The sequence below is a fragment of the Takifugu rubripes genome, chromosome 22 (assembly GCF_901000725.2).
Source record: "Takifugu rubripes chromosome 22, fTakRub1.2, whole genome shotgun sequence".
Taxonomy (NCBI): domain Eukaryota; kingdom Metazoa; phylum Chordata; class Actinopteri; order Tetraodontiformes; family Tetraodontidae; genus Takifugu; species Takifugu rubripes.
In genome coordinates this window covers 7,037,567-7,063,313 of record NC_042306.1, presented here as the reverse complement: position 1 = coordinate 7,063,313, position 25,747 = coordinate 7,037,567, and the positions used below count along the sequence as shown (strand labels likewise).

Sequence of the window (25,747 nt, the reverse complement as noted above, 5' to 3'; positions counted from 1 at the left end):
ATGGAGAAGACAGACGCCTCCTGCTGGTATTTCAATCTATCTTCTTCCTTCTCATTATTTTTGCCTCAAACAAGTCCAGAGTTAAATATAGTGACCTGGATTACTGACAACATTCATCAACATGGTTCTATAGTGTTGACATTTGTTTTAAGATAGATATTACAACTTGACACTAGTTTTAATGTCCCTGAAGGCTGATGCTGATCAACACAATAGATGAAAGACAGATTCATATATTACTTGTCATCTTTGAACTCTAATCAGGCATGTTGATCTTTGTTCTAATTTATTTTATTGAGGGTAACTTTGAAAACACCGTGATGCCTTTGTGTGCCATCAATATCGCTAAAGTAAACATCCGGAGGAATGTGCCTTCATTTTGACGTTCGTCCATGGGCCAAAACACAGACCAAATGAAAGCCAACAACTGTTTTTACACATAACACAGCAAGGTTGATATTTGCCACAGATTGAGTAAAATGATTTTCTTTTGGAGAAATGTGTGCGTAATCTCATCCCAGAACAACACTGCATCACCAAAAGCCCTCAGATCACGGATTTCTGATGCCTGAGCAGCTGATGCCACTGCCCCTCTGAAGTGGGTCAAATATCACTGAACCACTAATTAACACTGAGCTATTGCTGTGAGTGTCACACCTGTGGGTTAAGTTGGCTCTTTTTTGTCCCGTCTCCATGTTGGTTTTGTGACTTCCTGTTTTATTTTGAAACTAACTCTCCTCTCGTTTCAGGCCACTTGCTCTTCCTTATGTGTCACCTGTCCAATTGTCTTCCCTGATTCCTGATTGTTTCCAGCTGTTCCCCATTACCCCCATGTGCTTATAGTCTGTGTCTCCCTTGGTCCTGTGCCAGTGTATTGTGGCCCTTGTCATGATCACCAGCTTGTCCTTCATTGCCATGAGAATCTTCGAGACTATCACAACCTTTGTTTGTCTGATCCTTGTAAGAGAGTGTATTTTGTTTGGCTTTGCCCCTTTTTTGGATTTCTTTAGTTTAGTTTTTTTTTGTTTCATCCCTCCTTGGAGGCGTTTTGAGTTTGAATAAAGACTGTTACTTCCTGAAAGCTCTGCGCTCAAGTCCTCAGAGTGAGTATTGTCGGTGAGAGTCAAACTGCTAATATTCATTTGACAGAACAGGAACTACTACAGACAGTATAATTCAGGTCTGTCTTTGAAATATCAATAGTAAGTATGGAGTGTGTATGAATGTGCAGTGGTTTCATGGTTTCTGCTGTCACCGAGAGGTAGTTGTGTGTTATCAAGTAGAGTAACCTCTTGAAAGAAGTCTTTTTGATGTAATATTTGGAATTAACAGGATTAGTCCTGTAAGTACATCAGAACATTGGTCTGATTTAGGAGAGACGGCTTCCATCCCACATGGGATGGTGCCTCTCATTTCTAGTAACTTGGCTAATTTTGAGACCCAAAGTGACCTGACAATCCAGGGTCCAGACCAGGATGCAGAGTTGTAGTCTTACACACCTCTCTGCTGCTTCCATGGAATCCTCATCCACCAACAATAATATATTTAACACGATAGAGGTAGTCTCTGTTCCACAGTTAAAAGTTCACCAAGCACAGAGCAGGGGAGTGGTCAATCACCATAATCTTATTAAAATTAATACCAAAGCACAAGTTGGGGAAACTAATATCACAATTAAGTGTGGACCGTTAAATATTAGAACTCTTTTGTGTAAATCCATGTTAGTGCATGACCTGATAGCGGATCATCACATTGATGATCGCAGCAGTCTATCACTCCAAGTTATGAATTAATCTTAGACCAAAACATGGCTCCAGTTCATTTGAAAGCCTGACTCTTGGCATCACCCATCTGAACTGGAAGACAGAAAAGCCACTTTTGTTTGTACCGTATTTTCATGACTATAAGGCGCACCTAAAACTGAGATTTTCTCAAAAATCGACGGTGCGCCTTATAATATGGAGCGCCTTGTGTGTGGACTGAGTTCCAAAATCTGCTGTGCGTCTTTGGTGGGTGCACTACGGTAAACGCTCCGCCAATCGATTAGCGGCACACCTCCGCGTAAGGATCCCCTAAAATGGTGCCGGTCAAGCGAGACACGTATGAATGAGGCTTACTTTAAACTGCAGGTTATCGAATATGCGGCTGAAAAATGGCAATCGAGCAATCAGTGTTTTCACTTTATGAGGCGGCATCTCTCCATACGCGCGAGGACAACTGTTGCGCAGTGGCTGCCCGCGGATTCCCAGGAGAGGGCGGCCATCTTCCGCACCTACTGCCGCGACAAGATAACCGTGCCCAGCCACATCACCACCATGGATGAGATCCCTCTGACTTTTAACATCCCTTTGACCCACAAAGTGGAGAAAAAGGGACCAGCACGGTGGCGATACGCACAACGGGCACGAGAAGTCGTCGTTCACCGTGATTCTCGGCTGCCACGGAAACGGACAGAGCGCTGGATGACGGAAGGCGAACACTCCTTCACAAAGACTATGAGCCAGCGGCGGGCAAGTTATGCCACCATATGCGGGTGGATTGTAGACGCATGGGCTATGATACCGTCTTCATGTATTGTAAGAGCTTTCACAAAATCAACGCTGAACCGGAACCGGTCGGTGAGTCCGATTCAGATGATTAAGAAGAGGAATTTGGGACGTTAGACATTGAAATAGTGCAGCTGTTTAATTCAGATACAGAAGATGAAAACTTTGATGGTTTTGTGGCGGAAGAATGAATATTTTGTTCAATAAATGTGTCGAAACTCACTGTTTTACTTCCGTTGTCATTTTTTACTGTATGTTTCACCATGCGCCTAATAACGGTGCGCCTTATGTATGTTTTAAATACAGAAATAGCACACATAACTGACACTGCCTTTTGATACAGTGTGCCTTATGGTCGTGAAAATACGATAGTTGTATATTAGCCCTCTGCTGGGCCACATGCAGAGTTCCTTTCTGAGTTCTCTGATTTCTTATCTGACTTGGTCCTTAGAACGGACAAAGTCATTATCATTGGAGACTTTAATATCCATGCAGACGTTGTAAATGACAGCTTTAGAAATGGCTTCATTTCATTACTTGAGTCAGTTGGTTTCCTCCAGCAGATGAACCAACCAACTCATAGCTTCAACCACACCCTAGATCTAGTTCTGACTTATGGTGTTGAGGTAGAACATGTGTCAGTGTTCCCTCAGAACCCACTCCTGTCAGACCATTCTTTGATCACTTTTACATTTATGATTAAGTATTCTTCTATGCTCCGAGCACAGTCTTACTATAGCAGATGTCTTTCAGATAATGCTGTAGCTAAGTTTAAGGAAGCGATCCCCTGCGTTGATCCCAGGACCACTGTGTTTCGCCAGGGATCAATCATTATAATCTTATCAGAGGTGTGCCCCCTGGTATAATTCACATATCAGGACCCTCAAGCAGAAAGTGCGAAGACTAGAAAGAAGGTGGCATTCTTGTAAAATAGACAGCTATCATGTAGCCTGGAAAGACTGTCTATTAGTTTACAAAAAGGCCCTCCGCAAGGCTAGAAGAGCTTATTTTTCTTCTTTAATTGAGGATAAGAACAGGTTCCTCCCAGGTTTCTTTTCAGCACTGTGGCCAAATTAACCAAGAGTCACAGTGTTTTAGATCCACGTATCCCTTCTTCCCTTAGTGGTGAAGACTTCATGAGCTTCTTCACTAATAAAGTTCTAGCTATCAGAGAAAAAGCTAACCAGGCCATCCCAACAACTGGACCATCACCAGATGTCCTGACTGCGAACATACAGCGTCTCCAACGAGCCCTTAAACTCCTTCACCCCTATATATTTTTCTGAGGCGTCATCGCTAATTCAGAAATCCAAGACCACATGTCTTTTAGATCCCATCCCAACACACCTGTTGAAGGATGTTTTACCATTGATAGGCAGTTCTATCCTGGACCAGATCAATGGTTCTTTAGTAACAGGTTATGTACCCCGGTCCTACAAGGTGGCAGTGATTAAGCCGTTGCTTTAAAAAAACATCACTGGATCCTGATATATTAGCAAATTATAGGTCAATATCCAACCTTCCTTTTATCTCTAAAATTCTTGAGAAGTTGGTGGTGAGTTACTGCAGCACCTGCAGAGAAACATCCTGTTTGAGATGTTTCAGTCAGGCTTTAGAGCTCATCACAGTACAGAAACAGCACTTCTCAAGGTTACTAATGAACTAGCTTCAGCTCATGGACTGGTTCTGTACTTGGACCAAAGTTCTGTACTTGGACCAATCCTCTTCACCTTAGACATGCTTCCCTTAAGGAACATTATACTGCAGCATGGGATACATTTTCATTGTTATGCTGATGACACTCAGCTTTATTTATCCATGAAACCAGAGGAGACAGAGAAGTTAGTGAAGCTTCAAACCTTTTCTTAAAGACATAAAATCCTGGATGTCTTCGAATTTCCTCCTCCTTAACTCAGGAAAAACTGAGGTCATGGTGTTTGGTCCTGAACCTCTCAGGGATAGATTAGATCACATGATCACTCTAGATGGTATCTCATTAACATCTAGTCTCTCTGAGGACTCTCGTAACTTTTGACCAAAATCTCTCCTTCAACATTAAAACAGTCTCTAGAAGTGCCTTTTTTTCACTTGAACATCACAAAGATCAGGAAACTACTGACGTGCATGATGCTGAAAAGTTAGTCCATGCATTTGTTACTTCCAGGCTGGACTATTGTAATTCTTTATTATCAGGGTGTCCAAACAACTCTTTAAGAAGCCTCCAGCTGATCCAGCAAAATGCTGCAGCCAGAGTTCTGACAGGTATTGACAAAAGAGATCACATTACTCCTGTACTGGTGTCTCTTCATTGGCTGCCCGTTAAATTTAGAATAATTTTTAAAACCCTTCTTTTGACCTACAAGGTCCTCAGAGGCCTAGCTCCATCCTACCTGGAGGAGGTAGTGGCACCTTACCAGCCCAATAGACCGCTCCGCTCTCAGAATGCTGGTCTACTTGTTGTCCCCAGAGTCTCTAGGGGTAGAATGGGGGGCCGAGCATTTAGCTACCAGGCCCCCCTGCTATGGAACCAGCTCCCTGTCCAGGTACGGGTGGCTGACTCCATCTCTACTTTTAAAATTAGACTTAAAACCTTTGAAAAAGCTTATTGTCATTAATTCTGTAGTCCCAGTTACTACCATAGAAAGACAAATTATCATACTTAGGGGGCTCCTCTCCTCCCCCCTCTCTCTCTTTCTCTCTCTCTGAGCGTGAGGGTGGTGAGTGCGTTGGCTCCGTGAGTGAGAGACAGATTTCTGCGTTTTTCCAAACATTCTCTATATTCTAATCTTTATTGTCACACCGGGTGGTGTTTATTCACTTTGGGGAGCACTTTTCTGCAGTTTCGAGCGTTGATTCACTGTCTTTGGTGAAATTGTTTGGTGGCCACGGTCGCCATGCCCGTCATGGCAGCGGCGCCGGGAGCCTCCGCTTTTGAAAAACTCACCCGCAGACACGGCGTCAAACTCTCTCCACCGACCGGTGTGTCCATGGAGGAGTGCGCGCTGGCTGTGGGGGACATTGTGGGGCACGGAAGTGTGAAGTCCGCGTCCAGAATGAGTAAAATGGTGGTGGTGTTTGTGGACAACACGGACAAAGCTGATCAGCTGGTGGCGACGGGGGTGGTAATTAATGGTGAACTGACGCCGGTGCTTCCCCTGTCGAACTCGGTAAAGAAGGTGGTGGTGTCCAACGTCCCTCTGTTTTTTAAGAATGACATGTTGTTGCGGGAGCTCAGCAGGCACGGGCGCATAGTGTCCCCGATGAGGGTAATTCCTCTCGGGACCAAGTCCTCGCTGCTGAGGCATGTCGTGTCGTTTAGACGGCAAGTATGGCTGAGTCTTCGTTTCAGGGTGGATGATTTCGATTATACTGTGTTTGTCACCACCGACTCTCAAAAATGTCTTTGTTGTGGGGAGGAGGGCCACCTGATCCGGTCGTGCCCGAAGGGCGCGGAGGCTCGCCGGCCAGCCGACCCGCCCGTCAGTGCAGCGCCGCGCGCGCACGACAGGCACAGCGAGCCCGCGCAAGGTGATACAGGTAATATCACGCTTACGGACAACACAAACACAGAGTCACTGGGACACACACAGGGCACAATGGCAGGCATGACCGTGGAGGCGGAAGAGCCAGCAGGGCTGCAGGGACACCACCTGGAACTGGGGAGTGAGTGTACCACCAGGGAGCTGGTGGAGCAGACTGTCCTAGAGATGGAGGATGCTGTCGTGGAGGAGAACGGCCTCAATGTGTGTCGATCAAAAGAAAGAACACAGATACAAAGGAAAAAAATGATAAGATAAAGAAACTGTCCACCGAAGAACAGGTGTCTCCTGCTTTTGGGCCGGCGGTGGACGCACCTGGCCTGCAGGACGGGCAGGTCATGGTAAGGTCGCAACACACAACCTCCCCACCACAGCACACACAGGTTATAATTTACTCACCTCACACACACACAGCTCATTGGCCACACACAACTCACAGGATGCACAAAGCACCCCAATGGACACACAAAGTGCACAAAACGCTTTGTTAGACACACAGGAAAGCAACGTTTCACAGGACATGCAAGAGACCTTTAATGATAGTGATGACTTTCAGGTGGAGACCCATCATCACTATTCTCTCTCAAAGATTAGGTCTTTCCTCAAGAACACAAAGGGGATGAGGTCTGTACAGGCGGGGGACTACTTCCCGGACCTCCAGCTATTTCAGGAGTCCGCCAGGCACCTCATGAGGGCTGGGAGCCTCGGCGAGCCCTCTTTTACTGACCAGGAGATATACCGCCTCAAAAAACTGCTGCAGAAGGTTCAGTCTCGTCTTGAGGGTGCCGACTAGGCCTCACACGTTCCCTCTGTGTTGACATTGTTGAGAATTGTCTTTATCTTGTTATGTGTTTCACCATATGTTTCTGTTTTCTCTTAGAAGTTAGGCAAGGTAGACTCATTGGTAAATGTAATAAAGAACAGAGACATTCCATTCACAGGATTGTTGTTTGTTCCACTGTAATCTCAGGAGCCAGTCAGGCAGGGGGTGTCAAACACTCATTGTATACAGGACATCAGGGGGGTTGATGATCACGTTTGCATGAAGAATGGGATCTGGCTACCTGGGAAAACAATGGAAAAGAAGAACTCTACCAACACCAAATGGGACTGGAGGAAGAGGACGAGGCCATCCCAGCAGGGGATCTGGATTGGATTGCATGAACATTGTGAATTTGCATGTGTGGTACTATAAAAGACTGGGCCAAGGGATAGTTAGGTTGTCAGACTTCATGCCCTGACAATTAACTCTGTTGTTGCTAGGGTTATGAACTGGCACGGAGCTCTGTAATATTTGTGTCTGGAATTGGTTCTATTGTTAAATACATTTTGAAATTGGTACTTTTCTTCTCGAAGTCTTCATTCAAAGAACACGCGGATCGGCAGCTACACTTGAAAGGTATCGCGATCCAACAACATGCAGCCTCATCATGGCAGATATCAGGGTAGGAACTCTGAACATTAATGGTGCTCGGGAGGACACAAAAAGAGCCTCAGTTTTTGCCCTCATCACCAGCAAAAGACTGAGCGTGACCTTTCTTCAGGAGACCCACAGCACCCCGGACAATGAGCCTGACTGGAGAAGGGAGTAGGCAGGGCAGCTTTTTCTTAGCCATAGGAGCAGCAACAGTGGGGGGGTGGGGATCCTTTTCTCCAGAGACTTTGTACCTCTCTCCTCGGCTGTAGAGGAACCTGTACCAGGCAGATTGTTAAAAATAACCACTGTCTTTGAAAATGTTAAGCTTGTTTTTGTGAATGTGTATGCTCCCACTGCTGCGTTGGACAGGCTGCTTTTGTTAAATGAGATAGAGAAGGTTGTTGCAGGTTGTAACAACAATGAGTTTCTGTTCCTGGGCGGAGATTTTAATTGCACGGAAAACCCCCTGCTGGACAGGAACCACCCGGAACCTCATCTGCCGTCCAAAAGCACCCTCACAAAGCTGGTGCAGGCTCGTGAGTTGTGTGATGTGTGGCGGTATTTCCATCTGGGTCAGAGTCAATTCACCTGGACCCACTCCAGGGGGAACCAGCTCTCTCTGGCCAGTTTGGATCGTTTCTATTTCTTTAGGCACCATATAAATATACAGTAGTTACAAGGGTGTTTATTAGCTCGGTTGGTCTCTCTGATCACTCTCTCTTAAGTTGTGTTGTTCATATAAGGAATGCAAAGTGTGCAAGTGCATATTGGTACTTTAACACCCACCTGTTGCAGGATAATATTTTTAAGGAAGCCTTCAAAACCCTGTGGAGCAATTTTCAAATGACAAAACACAGCTACAGCTCCATCCAGCAGTGGTGGGATGTTGGGAAGGTCCATATTAAACAGTTTTGTCTGCAGTACACCCTCAATGCCAGCAGGGACATGGCCAGGTCCATGAGAGGCCTGGAGAGAGAAGTAGTGGAGCTCCAGCTTTTGGCAGAATCCACAGGAAAAGGAGAGCATATTCAGCTTCTCAAGTCTAAATCATCAGCTTTAGCTGACCTGCTGGGTGTGGCTGCTCAGGGCGCTCTGGTTCGCTCAAGATTCCAGCACATCGCCCAGATGGATGCCCCCTCTCACCTTTTCTTTGGCCTGAAATGGAAGAATGGCCAAAGGAGGATGATACACTCCCTGAGGGCCAACAATGGACAGGTGCTCGAGGACCCTATCGAGATTCGCCAGCGGGCAGTGACATATTACCGGGATCTTTACAGGACGGAATGCCGGGGAGGGTCTGGGGTGGAGCGTTTCTTCCTGAATGGTCTACCCCAGGTAGGTGAGGACAGTAACAGGGAGCTGGATGCTGCTCTGTCCGCGGAGGAACTGACAACGGCGTTGCATGGCCTGGCTGGTGGGAAAGTCCCAGGCATTGATGGGCTTCCAGCGGAGTTTTACAAGGCCTTCTGGCCTGTTCTCGGCGAGGACTTGCTGTGCGTCCTCAGGGACAGTCTGAGCCAAGGTCGGCTGCCACTGAGCTGCAGGAGAGCCGTCCTCACCCTCCTCCCAAAAAAAGGGGACCTACAGGACGTAAAGAACTGGCGCCCGGTGTCCTAGCTATGCACCGACTACAAGCTGCTGTCCAAGGTGTTGGCAACTCGGCTGAGAAAGGTGATGGAGAGGGTGATTAATGAGGATCAGACGTACTGTGTGCCCAGCAGGTTAATCTCTGATAACATAGCCTTAATTCGAGACATTTTGGACCTCTCTGGTTCATTGGATCGTGGGCTTGGTCTGTTTCTCTGGACCAAGACAGGGCTTTTGACAGGGTTGCACACCAGTACCTGTGGCGGACGCTGCAGGCCTTTGGACTCAGCTCAGGTTTCATAGCCAGGATCCAGGCCTTGTACTGTGGCATTGAGAGTGTGCTGAAGATGAACGGTGGCCTGAGTGCTCCTTTCGCTGTCCGGAGGGGGATCAGGCAGGGCTGCTCAATGTCAGGGATGCTCTACGCCCTGTCTATTGAGCCCCTCCTCCGGAGGCTGAGAGCAGTGCTATCGGGTTTCACCATTCCAGGTTGTCTGAGGCGTTATGTTGTGTCTGCTTACGCCGACGACATCATTGTTTTCATCAACAGTCAGAACAACATTACTAACCTTTGTGAAACTGTTAATAGTTTTAACAAACTGTCATCGGCGAAGGTTAATTGGGCCAAAAGTGAAGCCCTAGCGGTGGGAGAACGGTGTAACCAGCTAACATTACCGGGGGGGCCTCTCTTGGAGGGCAGGGGGGTTGAGGTACTTGGGCATCCACCTTGGTGATGAAGACTTTATGACAAAGAATTGGGAGGGGGTTTTAGAAAAAGTTGAGGGGAGGCTCAAGAGATAGAGATGGCTTCTTCCAAGGATGTCTTTCAAAGGCCATTAAGCGCGTCATTAATAATCTAGTGTCATCCATGCTGTGGCACTGCCTGGCATGTGTGGACCCCCCCCCAAACCTCCTGTCCAGGATACAGGCGGTTATGGTGGATTTCTTCTGGGACCGTCTGCACTGGATACCACAGTGTCCTTTTTCTGCCGAGGGAGGATGGAGGACTTGGCTTGGTCCACCTGGAGAGCAGAGGAGCGACTTTCAGGCTCCAGTTTGTCCAAATGCTGCTGTGTGGTCCATCAGATCTGGTCTGGAGACCTGTGGCTCAAGCCGTGCTGAGGCGATGTGGTGGGATGGGGTTGGCAGCAACCCTATTTCTAATGGACCTAACAGGGGTCAGACTGGATGAACTCCCAGGGTTTTACAACGGACTTTTTAAGGTATGGAAGTTGTTTACACAGGGGAGGCGGGCCGCCTGCAACTCCACTTTTTGGCTTCTGGAGGAGCCGGTGGTCTATGGGGCCCGTTTCAGGTGTGAGGCAGGACTGCAACTGGCTCAGAAAATGTGTGAGGCAGGTGTATTCACACTGAGGCAGTTGGTGAATGTGTGTGGCCCCCGGTTGGACAATGCAACAGCACTGGCTCGGCACACAGGCGTGAGGTCAGTGAGGGTCCTGAACCAGATGCTGGGAGGATGGAGACACCAACTGGCGGCCAGTGAGCTGGAGCTGGTGAGCGAGTTCGGAAACCAACCAATCATAATGACCCCTTTCCAGAAATGAGGCTAACGCCTGTGCTGTGGGATGTTCCTGGCTTGCAACCACTCTTAAGAAACGTGCAGCCCGTCGATTTAAGCTCCTCGGCGGGGAAGCTTATGTACAGAACACTGGTCAAGGTCCTAAACCAACGCAGCTTGGCAGGTCGTGTCGATACCAAATGGAGGACGCAACTGGCCCTCACAGAGACTCAGAGGCCAGAGTGGAGGGCCCTGTACAAACCACCTCTAATGTGGAGGGGCGGGGATCTACAATGGAGAATCCTTCACAGGGCCATCGCAGTCAACGGGTTCTTATCGCACATCAACCCAAACATCAGTGCCGAGTGTCCCTTCTGTGACCATAGGGAGACGGTGTTCCACTATTTCTCCGAGTGTGATCGCCTCTCTGTGCTGTTCCTGCTGCTGAATCAGATTTTCTCCCTGCTTGGTGAAACTTACTCACAAACCATCTTCATTCTGGGTTTCAGATACCACAAGAGAAGGAAAGCTAAGTGCCAGCTGCTGAATTTCTTCATAGGTCAGGCGAAACTAGCCATCTACGTGAGCAGGAGGAACAAGATAGGCGGGTCCTTGGACTGTGATCTTCAGACCATTTTCGCTCGGATGGTCAAAGCTCGGATAAAAATGGACTTTAATTTTTACCGACCAACGAACAGTATTGAAGAGTTTAAGAGCACATGGTGCCTAAATGATGGACTATGTCTGGTGGAGGAGGAGGAACTGGTCTTTGGAAGCCTCCTCAACTGAGTGTTACTCGGATCATGTTCTTGTTTTTTGTAATGTCAAATTAAATTGAGTCATCAGCAGGAGGCCATCAGCAGGAGGGTCCCCCTACATGAGCCTGGTCCTGCACAAGTACAACACATGAGCACAAATTTTTGATGTCTTTGTCCAGCTCTCCCTTTTTCCATGTGATAAACTGTGCTGGCTACATTGGAATTAAATTGAAAATTCATTTTTTAAAGCACCTTTTACAAGCATATCACACAATCAAGCACTCATTTACAAACCATCAAACAATTTAGGGGTCAAGTAGAGTGGAAGCAAAGTCATCATGTGATCTGAGAGTGTAGGTTTTGTCTTTTATATGCAGTATATCTCACTGAGCAAACAAATTGTTCTTGATACTAAATGTTCAAATATCAAACATTAAACCTGCAGATGTAAAGGTGGCACCCTGTAGGGTAGCGAGTAAAAGGATGAATCATATATCTATATCTATTGACTACGCACAAGCTCAAGAGAAAGTATCACATGATTGTGGTCAGAGGTCAGTCCCTAACCCCCTCTAACATTCTGTAATGTAACTACTTGTTCCAGCACACCCACAACACATTAAACATTGGTTCAGCTGGGCTGCATCAGCAGAAAAGAGTGGGTGCCAATTTTGTAAGCTAAAGTCTGCAACTTTGCACCACTTGCAAACTGTAACTGATAATGTGTTAAGGGGACATGTGATAATTAGGAGGGGCACTGAAGTACCAAAATCTAGGGACATCCCTAACACAACATTTCTTACTTTGAACACCAAGCCATCCCTCATTATGAAATTGATCATTTTTGGAAACCAGGAAAACGTTGACCTTCATCAAAAGCACCAAGATCTCTGACTGACGTTCAACATACAGTATACTGTAACTCTCAAATCCCTGATCAGGAAGGCCATTGGGAGGATTATCCCCCCACACAAAAATTCACCCTCCCAACATTTGTGTTTTTTATTGAAAAACAATTTGACAGCAAAACTTTGTATTCTAGCAATTTGATTCTTAGCGTGGTTGGTACACAGGGGTGTCTGGAACAGGATTTTGGTTTATGGTGTTTAGTAACTGTGTTGTAATTTATTATTTAACCTTTGTGCGTGTGCTGTTTTTTAATCACTGCTAGCTATTATATTGCTCACAGGGAAAATAGATTTGGTGTTAAAGTGCAAATAATGAACTCAAAATAACACATTTATATATTCAGGATGACTTATCATATTACAAGTTACCATATTACAATAAAAAACACTGGGATCTAGTCACTACATAGAAAATGACAGCCCATAAGGCATTGTAGTTAAAGAGGACCAGACTGTAAAAAATACTTAGAGTCCTCTTTTTTTTCCCATCTTTTCATTGCATCATTTGATGACAGGCATGTTGTTAATTAAAATTAGCTTACATTACTGTGAAAATAAATTCTAAAAACAATGTTGGATAAATAGATTCAAAACAAAATAGTTGCAATAGGATTTGGATTTTTATTTATACATTTTCCAATTGAGCATCCAATTTATGTTGTCTCTTTTGCATTCATCATATTGTATATTTTGTGAATTGAGCATTTTGAATTGTCTTACAATAATCCCAAACTATTTTTGTAGATATCACACACTGCACTCAATTACTTCATTTTAAAAACACACAATTACTTATTCTATTCCTTAAACAATTCTTGATGTTCACTTTTAAACAAGAATGTGAAAATCATTTATGGTGTAATTTATCAATAAGTCTTTCACTGCATATGTAGTTTTATTAAAGTAAACAGTTTACACAGAGCAACACTAACAAGACTAAATTTCTAATACTTAGAACTAGTTGCCTATAAAATCACCCTTAGTTGAAACTTGAGACAATGAAGAAATTATTTTTATTAAAGCTCAACAATTATGTTATGCTACGATATGATATGCTAAAGTTGTGTTTATTTAAATGAAGCACGAACGTCACGGCCCTTCAGATCTTGAGGGGGACGGTAGTTGTCCACCATGTAGTATGGATGTTCTCCCTCTTCAGTAATCAGAAGGGAACGGAACATGGCCATCTATTGAGGACAAAAATAGGGACACAGAAAAAGAAGAATGTTATTCCCATGTGCTCCAGCTTTTTGAAGATAAATCCAGCTCGTTAATAGCACACAAATATCCCCGCCTAATGGTGTTTGGGCAAAGCTGATTTTTAACCTATCAAATGCTTTTTCAAATTTCCATAATTGATAAATTCTACTTTTTTATATAATTTATTCTAATTTTCTATCACTTGAAAGTAAGGAAACATCAATATCACACTGAAGAAACTGCCAACTAAAGATACAAGAAACCTGTGTAATCTATATGAAACACCAGGCTTTCAAGTGAAGACCCACCCTTTTCAAGTCTAACTGGCTCTTTACACTTACACAAACACTTGATCCAGTCTGTAGTGTTTGTGGCTGTTTGAAAATGTGAGCAACTCCAGATCTCACTTAGGCTTGTTTAATATCTCAATTTTTAAATAAAAAAATAAATAAAAAAATCTTATAATACATACAGTCGTTTATAAAAAATATTTTTTTTACAAGAATAGATTTTGACTATATAGAACAGGGGTGCTCATTACGTCGATCGGGATCTACCGGTCGATCGCAGAGGTAGTACATACCGATCAGGGCGTGACATTAAACAATATCAGCCTATCATTCATCCCGTCACTTGATTGATATACAGGGCAGCCAGTTAGATGACAACTGAATTTGACATTTAGGTGACCAATCAAACGCAAACAACGGAGCTAAGTACGATGTCAGCCTATCAGCAGTCCCGTTACTTGATTGACCTTTAGGTCACCGCTCATGTGCAAACAATGGCGCTAAGCTATTCAGCTAATTACCTCTGATTCTAAGCCAATTAGTTAATTATTATGTGTATTTTGCAATATTGGCTCATTTGGTTATGAAAGGTACATCAACATACATTGTACATACAAAGAATCCTCAGTACATTTGAAAATAATTAGATGTTTTGCATTTTTGTGGTGGGTAGATCATTTTGATCATTTTGTAAGTAGCTTGCATGCTGAGAAAATGCACAGATTTGTATTGAACAGTATGGATTCATGTAGTTATGCGAGGTACACCAACATATATAGATCATATAAAGAATTCTCAATATATTTATGAATAAATGTATGTTTTTAAATTTATAGGAGGTAAATCTTCTTGACTTGTCTTTTCAAAAGTAGCTCGCATGCTGAAAAAGTGTGGGCACCCCTGATATAGAAGGTTTATATGCCAATTGTTTTCAGTGGGACAAGATCATTTGGCCTAAATAGAAATTCTGACATATCTTCATATTATAATTAGATACATACGAGACTCATTCAGGTGCTTAAACCATGTTTCTATCTAGAACCTTGAACCTCCATCCATCCATCCATTCTCTACCGCTTATCCGGGTCGGGTCGCGGGGGCAGCAGCCTAAGGAGAGAAGCCCAGACTTCCCTCTCCCCAGCTACCTCCTCTAGCTCATCCGGAGGGATCCCCAGGCGTTCCCAGGCCAGCCGAGAGACATAGTCTCTCCAACGTGTCCTGGGTCTCCCCAGGGGTCTCCTACCGGAGGGACATGCCCTGAACACCTCACCAGGGAGGCGTCCAGGGGGCATCCTGACTAGATGCCCAAGCCACCCCATCTGGCTCCTCTCAACGCGGAGGAGCAGCGACTCTACTCCGAGCTCCTCCCGGATGGCAGAGCTTCTCACCCTATCTCTAAGGGAGAGCCCAGCCACCCTACGGAGGAAGCTCATTTCAGCCGCTTGTACCCGTGATCTTGTTCTTTCGGTCATTACCCAAAGCTCATGACCATAGGTGAGGGTAGGAACGAAGATCGACCGGTAAATCGAGAGCTTCGCCTTTCGGCTCAGCTCTCTCTTCACCACAACGGACCGGTGCAGAGTCCGCATTACTGTGGACGCCGCACCGATCCGCCTGTCGATCTCCCGCTCCATTCTTCCCTCACTCGTGAACAAGACCCCGAGGTACTTAAACTCCTCCACTTGGGGCAGGATCTCCTCCTTTACCCGGAGAGGGCACTCCACCTTTTTCCGGTCGAGAACCATGGCCTCGGATTTGGAGGTGCTGATTCTCATCCCAGCCGCTTCACATGCGGCGGCGAACCGATCCAGTGATAGTTGGAGGTCACGGGCCGATGAAGCCAACAGGACCACATCATCCGCAAAAAGCAGAGACGCGATCCTGAGGTCACCAAACCGGATCCCCTCAACACCATGACTGCACCTAGAAATTCTGTCCATAAAAATTATGAACAGAATCGGTGACAAAGGGCAGCCCTGGCGGAGGCCAACCCTCACCGGAAACGAGTTCGACTTACTGCCAGCAATTCGGACCAAACTCTGGCACCGATCGTACAGGGAGCGGACAGCCCGTATCAGCGGGCCCGACACCCCATACTCTCGGAGGACCCCCCACAGGACCCCCCGAGGGACAAGGTCGAATGCCTTCTCCAAGTCCACAAAACACATGTGGACTGGTTGGGCAAACTCCCATGCACCCTCGAAGACCCTGCGGAGGGTGTAGAGCTGGTCCACTGTTCCACGCCCAGGACGAAAACCACATTGCTCCTCCTGAATCCGAGGTTCGACTATCCGGCGGACCCTCCTCTCCAGTACCCCTGAATAGACCTTACCAGGGAGGCTGAGGAGTGTGATCCCCCTATAGTTGGAACACACCCTCCGCTCCCCCTTCTTAAAAAGAGGGACTACCACCCCGGTCTGCCAATCCAGCGGCACTGCCCCCGATGTCCACGCGATGTTGCAGAGTCGAGTCAACCACGACAGCCCTACAACATCCAGAGCCTTAAGGGACTCTGGGCGGATCTCATCCACCCCCGGGGCCTTGCCACCGAGGAGTTTTTTAACTACCTCGGCAACTTCAGCCCCGGAGATACGAGAGCCCATCTCCAGGTCCCCAGGCCCTACTTCCTCACTGGAAGGCGTGTTGGTGGGATTGAGGAGGTCCTCGAAGTATTCCTTCCACCGATCCACAACATCCCGAGTTGAGGTCAGCAGCACACCATCACCACTATACACAGCGTTGACAGTGCACTGCTTCCCCCTCCTCAGACGCCGGATGGTGGTCCAGAACCTTTTCGAGGCCGTCCGAAAGTCGTTCTCCATGGCCTCACCGAACTCTTCCCATGCCTGAGTCTTTGCCTCGGCAACCGCCGTAGCTGCACTCCGCTTGGCACGCCGGTACCCATCTGCTGCCTCAGGAGTCCCACAGGCCAGTAAGGCCCGATACGACTCCTTCTTCAGCTTGACGGCATCCCTCACCGCTGGTGTCCACCAGCGGGTTCGGGCATTGCCGCCACGACAGGCACCAACCACCTTGCGGCCACAGCACCGGTCAGCTGCCTCAACAATGGAGGCACGGAACACGGTCCACTCGGACTCAATGTCCCCCGCCTCCCCCGGGACATGGTCAAAGCTCTCCCGGAGGCGTGAGTTGAAGCTCCTTCTGACAGGGGACTCTGCCAGGCGTTCCCAGCAGACCCTCACAACACGTTTGGGCCTGCCAGGTCTGTCCGGCATCCTTCCCCACCATCGGAGCCAACTCACCACCAGGTGGTGATCAGTTGACAGCTCCGCCCCTCTCTTCACCCGAGTGTCCAGAACATGCGGCCGCAAATCCGATGACACAACCACAAAGTCGATCTTCGATCTGCGGCCTAAGGTGTCCTGGTGCCAAGTGCACATGTGGACGCCTTTATGTCTGAACAAGGTGTTCGTTATGGACAATCTGAGACGAGCACAGAAGTCCAATAACAAAACACCACTCGGGTTCAGATCAGGGGGGCCGTTCTTCCCAATCACACCTCTCCAGGTCACACTGTCATTGCCAACGTGAGCATTGAAGTCACCCAGGAGGACGAGGGAGCCCCCAGAAGGAGCACTCTCCAGCACTCCCTCTAAGGTCTCCAAAAAGGGTGGATACGCTGAACTGCTGTTTGGGCCATAGGCACAAACAACAGTCAGGATCCGTCCCCCCACCCGAAGGCGAAGGGAGGCTACCCTCTCATCCACCGGGGTAAACTCCAATACACAGGCACTGAGCTGGGGAGCAACCAGAATTGCCACCCCTGCTCGTCGCCTCTCACCATCGGCAACTCCAGAGTGGTAGAGAGTCCAACCCCTCTCAAGAAGACTGGTTCCAGAGCCCTTGCCGTGCGTCGAAGTGAGGCCAACTATATCTAGTCGGAACTTCTCAACCTCGCGCACCAACTCAGGCTCCTTTCCCACCAGAGAGGTGACATTCCATGTCCCTAGAGCCAGTTTGTGCAGCCGGGAATCAGACCGCCAAGGTCCCTGCCTCCGGCTGCTACCCAAAACACAATGCACCCGACCCCCTTGGCCCCTCCTGCAGGTGGTGAGCCCACGGGAAGGGGGTCCCATGTTGCCTCTTCGGGCTGCGCCCGGCCGGACTCCATGGGCAGAGGTCCGGCCACCAGGCGCTCCCCAACGTGCCCCACCCCCAGGCCTGGCTCCAGGAGGGGGCCCCGGTGACCCGCATCCGGGCAAGGGAAACTTGGCACCAAAGTTGTTCAGCATCATTAGGGGGTCCTGGGCTACGCTTTGTCTGGTCCCTCACCTAGGACCTGTTTGCCATGGGTGGCCCTACCAGGGGCATATAGCCCCAGACAACGGAGCTCCTAGGATCATTGGGACACGCAAACCCCTCCACCACGATAAGGTGGCAGCCGAGGGAGGGGAACCTTGAACCTATAATAGTTTATCAGTTTTTCTGTCTTATAATTTTTATATGTGCAATAACAGTACAAATATTTAAGAAATGGTAACTACCTGAACAGGACTGACACTTATTGGCTCCTTAAGAACGATCCAGGTGACACTCTCCAAAAGAGGAGGGGTGGTCAGAGAACCATCATAGGTCCAATAATCCAAAAAACCTGGGAGAAGAGTAGCTGGATCAAAGTTAGAAAAGGTGGTTTGCTTTCCCTAGGACAGATAAAGAGAAAGAATGAGGAATTGAAGCATATACTCATCAGAGACATGATTAGTCTTTAATTAAACCAAACTGCTTAGTGAGTTGCGAAGAACTTATGTTTTACCTTGGTCTTAATGACATCCAAAGCATCCAAAATCTTCTGAAGCCTTGGGTTGGCAGCACCGATCTGCAGGAAACCAACAGAGATTAAACTTTGATTTCTTTTTTGTTTCTCAAAGATCAACTAATTGGTCATGAAAATAAGCAAAATTTTCAGGCCAATAATATGGTGCCCATCTTAATATGTAACCTGATTCCACTTACTAAACATTGGTTTAAGAGGCCAAAGCGATGCATAGGTAAAACCATAGTATATATAGAGTAGTCTACCATAGGTGCAGTAGTCAGACTGTTGAATGAATCAATACCAACCTTTAGAAATACCCCAACCACAGCGAGTCCATCAGGCTGGCTAGATGCCTCTCCAAAGCTGGGATATTTTGTGTTCCAGTGTACAAGGTGCAGCTAAAAACAAATAAACAAACCATAAACGGACATTGTGGCCCGATAATTAAGTAGCACCTATGCATGTTTAATTTTCTTTCATTATTTCTATGTCCAGACAGCAGTGTCAGCAGCTCATAGACCTGACATGTATATGTTAGGGTCCTGGGCGTTGTTTGGCGTTCTTTGTTGGTTGTTTTCCCTGTTTTTTTCTCCAGGGGGCGTGGTGCAGCCATTTTCCTACAGCGATAGCTGGTGACATTCACACCTGCTGCCTATTGCAAATCAGCTGGCTATTTAGGTTCTGGCCTCCTGTTCATCAGTGTTGGATTGTTCCATCAGCTTTGTGGTAGATGTGGACTCTGAGGTTTGATTCATTTGTGATTTTGTAATTGTTTCTTCATTCTTTACTTCACTCTTAAGGTCACCACGCCTCCCTCCTTTCATGAAGAATCGTGCAAGATCTTTTCCCCGTGCTGAGCAAGTTCCCCCCCCCCGCAGCGTTCAAGATTTCTTTCATTTAAAATAAACCCTTTTGAGACTCATTTGGCTGTTTCCTGTTCAAGCTAACTCTTAACTCTTAAGTGTATTCATTAAAAAAGGTACTACAAGCAGATATGGTAGAAACTGGGTGACACACTGTGTTAGTACATAGCTTCCTTACCTCAGAGGGAAACTTGACATTGTTAATGGTATGTTCTGAGCCCCTGTCATCACTGGCCCCCCAGTGGAAATGAAACTGCCTCAGACGATATGTTCCAGTAATAGGACCACCAGTCAGAGCTGATCAAAATAAAGGCAGACAGAGAAATTAGAGCTGGATTCAGGAAATATCAGGAGAGTATTTAGCTCTCTTCTAGTTAATTAGCCTAGTGATGGAGGAAAAAACTCGAAAGATTAACTTGTTTTCTCCTAAAACACCAAACCACTGAATTCACCCCTAATGGATGTTTGTGGTGTTGGTCTGTAATACAGATCTCAACTAGCAAATCTGATAATCTGGTATTGAATCTTGACCTAGAGGCAACTCATTTTACCTTGTTTATGGTCAATTTATCAAGTTGAATCATACCTTGAATGTTTTAAACAAATTACTTTGGTAATCCAACAGATAAAAGGAAAATATGACCAGATGACTTGAGGAGCACTCTTATTTGAAAATTGAATGGACAGCGAAATGAAATGGCATTCATGTCCTAATGAGCTCCAGATAAAGATGAGACTTATCAGAGTTAACAGACAACTTATCTGAAACTGCATGCACAGCAGGGTGGGGTCTTGAAGTTGGTTTGTCAAGACAATACCTAATACCTCAAATTTAGTGTTTTCGCAAATTATTAACTGTTTTGGTTTGGACAAAGTAATAAAATTCAGTAATATGACATAATGATGCCATTTGTGTCACTTACTGGAGCTGTCTGCATCATCCACAAAGTCCACCTGGAAAGAATGGCCATTATTGAGGATTCCTTTTGCGTTGGACTGGTTGTAGTTGAGTTTCAGAGGCTTGAGAGAAGGGTCGTATTGGGCTTCCATGGGCACAATGTTAATCGGAGACTGTCGAGACCCATCTGCTATAGGAAAATCCTTTGCCCATTTATCAGGTCCTGGAACATATTCATGTTTTAAATAGGAAATGATTTAAAAAATGACTGATTCCAATCCTGCAAAGCTTATGCAGTCTTGAAGTTGTCCTACCACAGATTTAGTATTAACTAACTTTAGTACTAATTGCATTTTTAAAATTTCAAACCTATAGCAGCATATTGTTAAATATGAAACACAGATAAACAGATAGATAGTCTTACCATTACTAGGCCCGTAACCCCAGGTGTGAGACATATTTGCTTCTATTTGTTAAACTGCGGACAGAAAAGGTTTATGTGGGACTTCCTATTGTATAGGTGCAGACGATCGGGTGCCCAAATGTGCTTGCTGTTGCTTTATATACAGTAGGTGCGCTATCTCTTTGTCAGACTGGAGGGTTTGGCCTCAGTTTGAACAGAGCATTAAGATAAGAACATATAAACTTCATCTTAGCCCGTCTGCTTTTAGTTTGACCAAAAACACATCACATATCTCCAGGTGGACCATTATCTCTACCTTCATCAGTTCAATCACACCACTCCCAAGAAAAAAATGAGTCAAAATGCCAATGAATGTTCTCAGACATCCAGGTCAAAGAACTCTTGGAGTGAGAAAATTCAAGAACTAAGTAGTGAGACAAGATCTGTGAATACAATGTAAAAAAGCTCATTTCAGTGCTTTGTTTTAAAAAAAGTGAAAACAGGAGCCATGTATACAACAACTTTGTGACAGATTCAGAAAAGCCAGCTGTCATGTCTAAAGAAATTCTATTATTTGAGGTTTAAACTGAAAGGACAAAAAAATTTAAAATTTTGTGCTTCCTATACAGGGTCCATAAAGAAGACCAGAAATCAACATGCTACCTTTTGACTCACTTATTGTAAGGTAATTTCGCTTTAAAGCTCTTTAAAGTTGTCAGACGCTGCTAACATGAAAAGATAGATATTTGCTACCATCTACTGGTTTTCTATGTGTATTGGTACAGTATGAATATAAGAATTGAGTATAATTTTGAGTGAGTATAAGCATAAACATAAGTATATGTATATTAAGAAGTACAACACAAGTATAAGTATAACTATAAGCATAATTAACTCTGAGCATAAATAAAAACTTCCACTGCCATTTGCTTAACTAACCTTGGTACTATATTAAAATATGTGTGATCTATAAGTTATCATCTACATCCAAAGCAGCCATAAAATATTTACCCAAAGTTATGCTTGCTGGTTGATCAAAGCCAAGTTAAATAATTGTAAAGGATAAAAGCATGCTTTCATTTGATGGCATCAAAAGTCAAAAGATGTGTCCTGTAGTCATGAAGAAGGTTGAAGTTATTGGGACACATCAAGTAAAACCAAACATCTAAGATTGCTGAGATGAGAAACCATCAACTTCGTGGATTAAATGTCTGAAAACAAAACTTGAATGATTGGTGTTCTCTTTAAGATTATATTTAACATTAAAAATCAAATTGTAGAAAAACAACAGTAGAAGAAGGGCTATGTTTAATAGCAAAATTAAGATAATTTCCTTATGCACAATGCGTAGGGGACTCAAGGGATTGGACTAAACAGCTATAGTGGCATTCAAAAAATACTTATCAATGAGGCCAATCAGGGGAGGAGGGGAAAGGCTTCAATTTATAGGGAGCATAAATATTGGACTGATGAGTCAAGGTCTACCATGTTCCAGGGTGATAGGTGCATCATATCAGCCATCTCTATTCTTACCCTTATGCATTATGCCTAGTGCTTATCTTTCAAGCCTGCTGCCTACTTTTCAACCTGTGGGAGAGATTGGAGTTTGCAGTACTTGGTCAGGTCTAGGATCAGAGAGGTTATGAACATAAAGGATGGGCAGACTACATGAATGACCAGGTTATGGATTTTTTTTTTCTTCCTGGATTTTTTCTTATGCACGGGCATATTCCAAGATGACAAACGTCAAGATTCATCAGGCTCAAAATGTGAAAGAGTGGTTCAACGAGCATTAAAAAACATAATTTTCACGCATGGATTGGTCACCACAGAGTCTAGACCAGGTGTCGGCAAGCCGCATGCGGCTCTTTAGCGCCGTCGTAGTGACTCCCTGGAGCTTTCAAATATGAAAATGGAAAAAGATGGGGTGATTTTATATATATCGCTTTAATATAATTTCTGTAGGAGGAAAAACATGACAAACAATGTTTTCCAATGCTGTAAAAATGTGTATAACAAATATTTAATTTTAACTTCTCATTATAATGGAAGTTAAACTCAAAGCATCATCGTGTAGCCACGTGGTGCGTCATTCTCCCCAAGATGAGCTGCAGGGAAAATAAACATTTAATCATGAATGCTCATTATGTATTTGTAGCCTACGTATCATTTTAAAAGTAGTCTACAAATACATAATGAGGCTTTAAATTATTTGCGGCTCCAGACAGATTTGTTTTTTGGTTTTTTTTGGTCCAATACGGCTCTTTCAACATTTTGGGTTGGCGACCCCTGGTCTAGACCTTAGCCTCATTGAAAATCGTTGGGATGTGTTGGAAAAGCCTTTGTGCAGTGGTCCGAGTCTTCCATAATCAATGCAAAATCTTGACAATAAATGCAGCGCTGGACAAATTATTATTAATTAATTATTTTTGCCACATTGCAGAAGTGTATCGAAACGATGCCACATTGAATGTGTACTGTAACCAAAGCTAAATGTGGGCCGAACCACATATTAGATTGTGTGACTTTTTTGGGCCAGGCAGTGGCTATACACTTGTGATCTCAAGTGAATGAGCCAAAGTGAAGGTAATCGTGAAAATCATATTCTATTTCCGTTTAGACTTCAAAATAAAATCTACAACGTTTAAGAGTAAAAACAGCGGCAAATGAATACATTTTAGGTTAGCCCACAGGTCTCAAAATAAGAATATGCGCCTAGAACTGACCCACCTGTATAAAGATGGCTTATTACATATGAAGCAAAACTCACCTTGGTGCCTTGTTATTGTTATAATCTCTTGTTATATTCTGTAAATTATAGAGCAACAAGCATGTACTATCAAGCCTATAAATATTTGAATTAACATCTCATCTTTGATTGATTAATTGATTGATCATATACTGATAACTGAAATTACATGATCCTGGTGTTCTGTATTCTGGTGGTTCCTGATTGATACAGATAATATTACATTTTACTGATTAATGGCAGCGTTTAGCATTTAATATTTTACCAAAACACTACGCAACACAATAGCTTGTGCTTTAATTTTGTACAGTAGCAAAACCAGAGTATTTTCCTGTTTAACTATGTGTAACTTTCCGGAATTCATGGACCGCAGTCTTGCGCCACTTGATGCCCCCGCAATCTCACACGCACGCACCCACACACGCACACATTCCACCAGTGACTCTGTTGTGATCGTCTTGTTGCAGACGCGTTTTGGATTATCAGCTGCTGTTACTGCGACGATGTGAAGAACAGCGACAGGTAAGACGGTCCGAGGTTCAGGGTCTGATTCTGGTCCAATATCAGGATTCAACAGCTTATCAGTTTGCCAAGCACCGCTGCTTTTGGCAGATGAAAACACCAATTTGAAGCGACGCGCTTCGGTAACGGCGCAAATGAATGAGTTCATCATGGTGCACATTTACGGCTATGGATTGTGTAGTTATTTGCGTAGCGGAATGTGACCAGAAATATGAAATTAAACAACGGTACGATGTCACCCAAAATTAAAGTTCAAGAAAAAATATACACTGTAACAAGTATGTAATGAACTTCAAGACAGCGACATGGTTATACTGGCAAAAAGTGCTGTGAGAGGTGTTTTAAATGGGGTCCAAGGATCTGTACGTTGATTCCATATAAAACGCAAGGGTCTCCCACATGATGCCTAGCACAGCTGTCTAGAGTGTTGCTAAGCAGCAGAGGAGCTGTTGGCGTTGCTATAGGTGATGCAAGTATGCATTTGACATAAAAAGCCGTGTTCTGATGTCAGGAGTGCAGTGGACAAGCTGCAACATCACTACATCACTCCATCAGTTAGTTTGTGGATAAGAGCGGGCTGATCTGAAAAACTTACAGCAAGGTGTTATTTACTTTAGTATTAAACAACTAACACTCGTGTTTTTGAAAGTGCATTTAGAAAGAGCACTTCCTATGAGTCATATTTTTTAATTATTGCAGCTAATTTTACCCTTTCTATTATAATATTGAGAACATTTATATTTGCCATTGTTCAATACGCAAGATAATTTACAAGACTTGCTCTATTGTGAGTGATTGAAAGTGTTGCCTGTCCTCACACTTTATATCCAGGGTTGCTCAAAGTTTCTGCTTACAGGAAGTCTTTCCCCATACCCATAGCTTGACAGTGTTAGGATTCTCTTGATTTATTCGTAAAGATTATTAAATAGTCTGACCTGAGATTAATTTTGAATTGGTATTATTTAAAAAAACCAGATAGATAGATAGATAGATAGATAGATAGATAGATAGATAGATAGTGGGGTTTTTTTTTTGGGGGGGGGGGGGGGGGGGGGGGGGGGGGGTGCTGTGGAATAGAATGCTGCACAATAAATCACAGATTTACCAGAAGTATAATATTATTACATGCATGGTGTCTAAGAGGTCCTTCTAGTCCAGATATTGTGGTTAAAATAACAGCATACGTTATAAATTAAAGATAATCTATAGACAGAAAGGGGCAACATATTACAAATACAGGAAACATGACTGTTCTATAGACAACACAATAGTAGAGAACTGCCAAATCTCCAGTCCAGACCTGTCATCATTGAAAATAAAAGAAGACATTTTATTTTCACGACAGATGCTTTTAGAATGTTTGTAGCTTTTCAGACTGTTTAACTGCATTTTTGAATCAAGTTTGAGAATTTGTTTTTGGCCTTCTGACTGTTTAAACAGATTTGTGGATGAGTCAGCTACAGTGCCGGAGTACATTCCTGTTGGTACTTTCACAGCTCTTGGTTCTTATGAGCCGCCAAGACAAAGACACTTAGAGTTTGATGTGATGAGTTCTGAATGGCCCGTTACCAGCCTCAGCTCGATGTGTCATGTTCACTGCTTTCATTTACTCTGTGAGAAGGCTTTGTGTTTTAAGTTTTAGCCAAATAGTGTGTTGGATACCGATCGTACAGGGAGCGGATGGCCCGTATTAGCAGGCCCGACACCCCATACTCTCGGAGGACCCCCCACAGGACCCCCCGAGGGACACGGTCGAATGCCTTCTCCAAGT

General features: G+C 44.7%; 2 protein-coding genes across 4 annotated transcripts in view; one reads left to right on the top strand and one right to left on the bottom strand.

Annotated features, from left to right (window-relative positions):
• Positions 1-12,598: 12,598 nt before the first annotated feature.
• Positions 12,599-20,884, bottom strand: cahz (carbonic anhydrase). The gene is made up of 7 exons (XM_029830412.1): positions 20,727-20,884; positions 20,328-20,525; positions 19,583-19,701; positions 18,847-18,939; positions 18,539-18,601; positions 18,270-18,425; positions 12,599-13,461 (listed from the first exon to the last, which is right to left on the bottom strand). Exons 1-7 carry the CDS (start codon positions 20,758-20,760, stop codon positions 13,342-13,344), a joined length of 783 nt encoding a protein of 260 aa, XP_029686272.1. The 5' UTR covers positions 20,761-20,884; the 3' UTR covers positions 12,599-13,341.
• Positions 20,885-23,827: 2,943 nt separating this feature from the next.
• The window catches only part of LOC101066834 (disks large-associated protein 1-like), a 60,686-nt gene continuing 58,766 nt past the window's right edge, over positions 23,828-25,747 (top strand). For all 3 annotated transcript variants that reach the window (XM_029830404.1, XM_029830405.1, XM_029830406.1), the window contains exon 1: positions 23,828-23,976. The gene's annotated coding sequence lies outside the window, so the exon portion shown is untranslated. The remainder of the gene's footprint in view (positions 23,977-25,747) is intronic.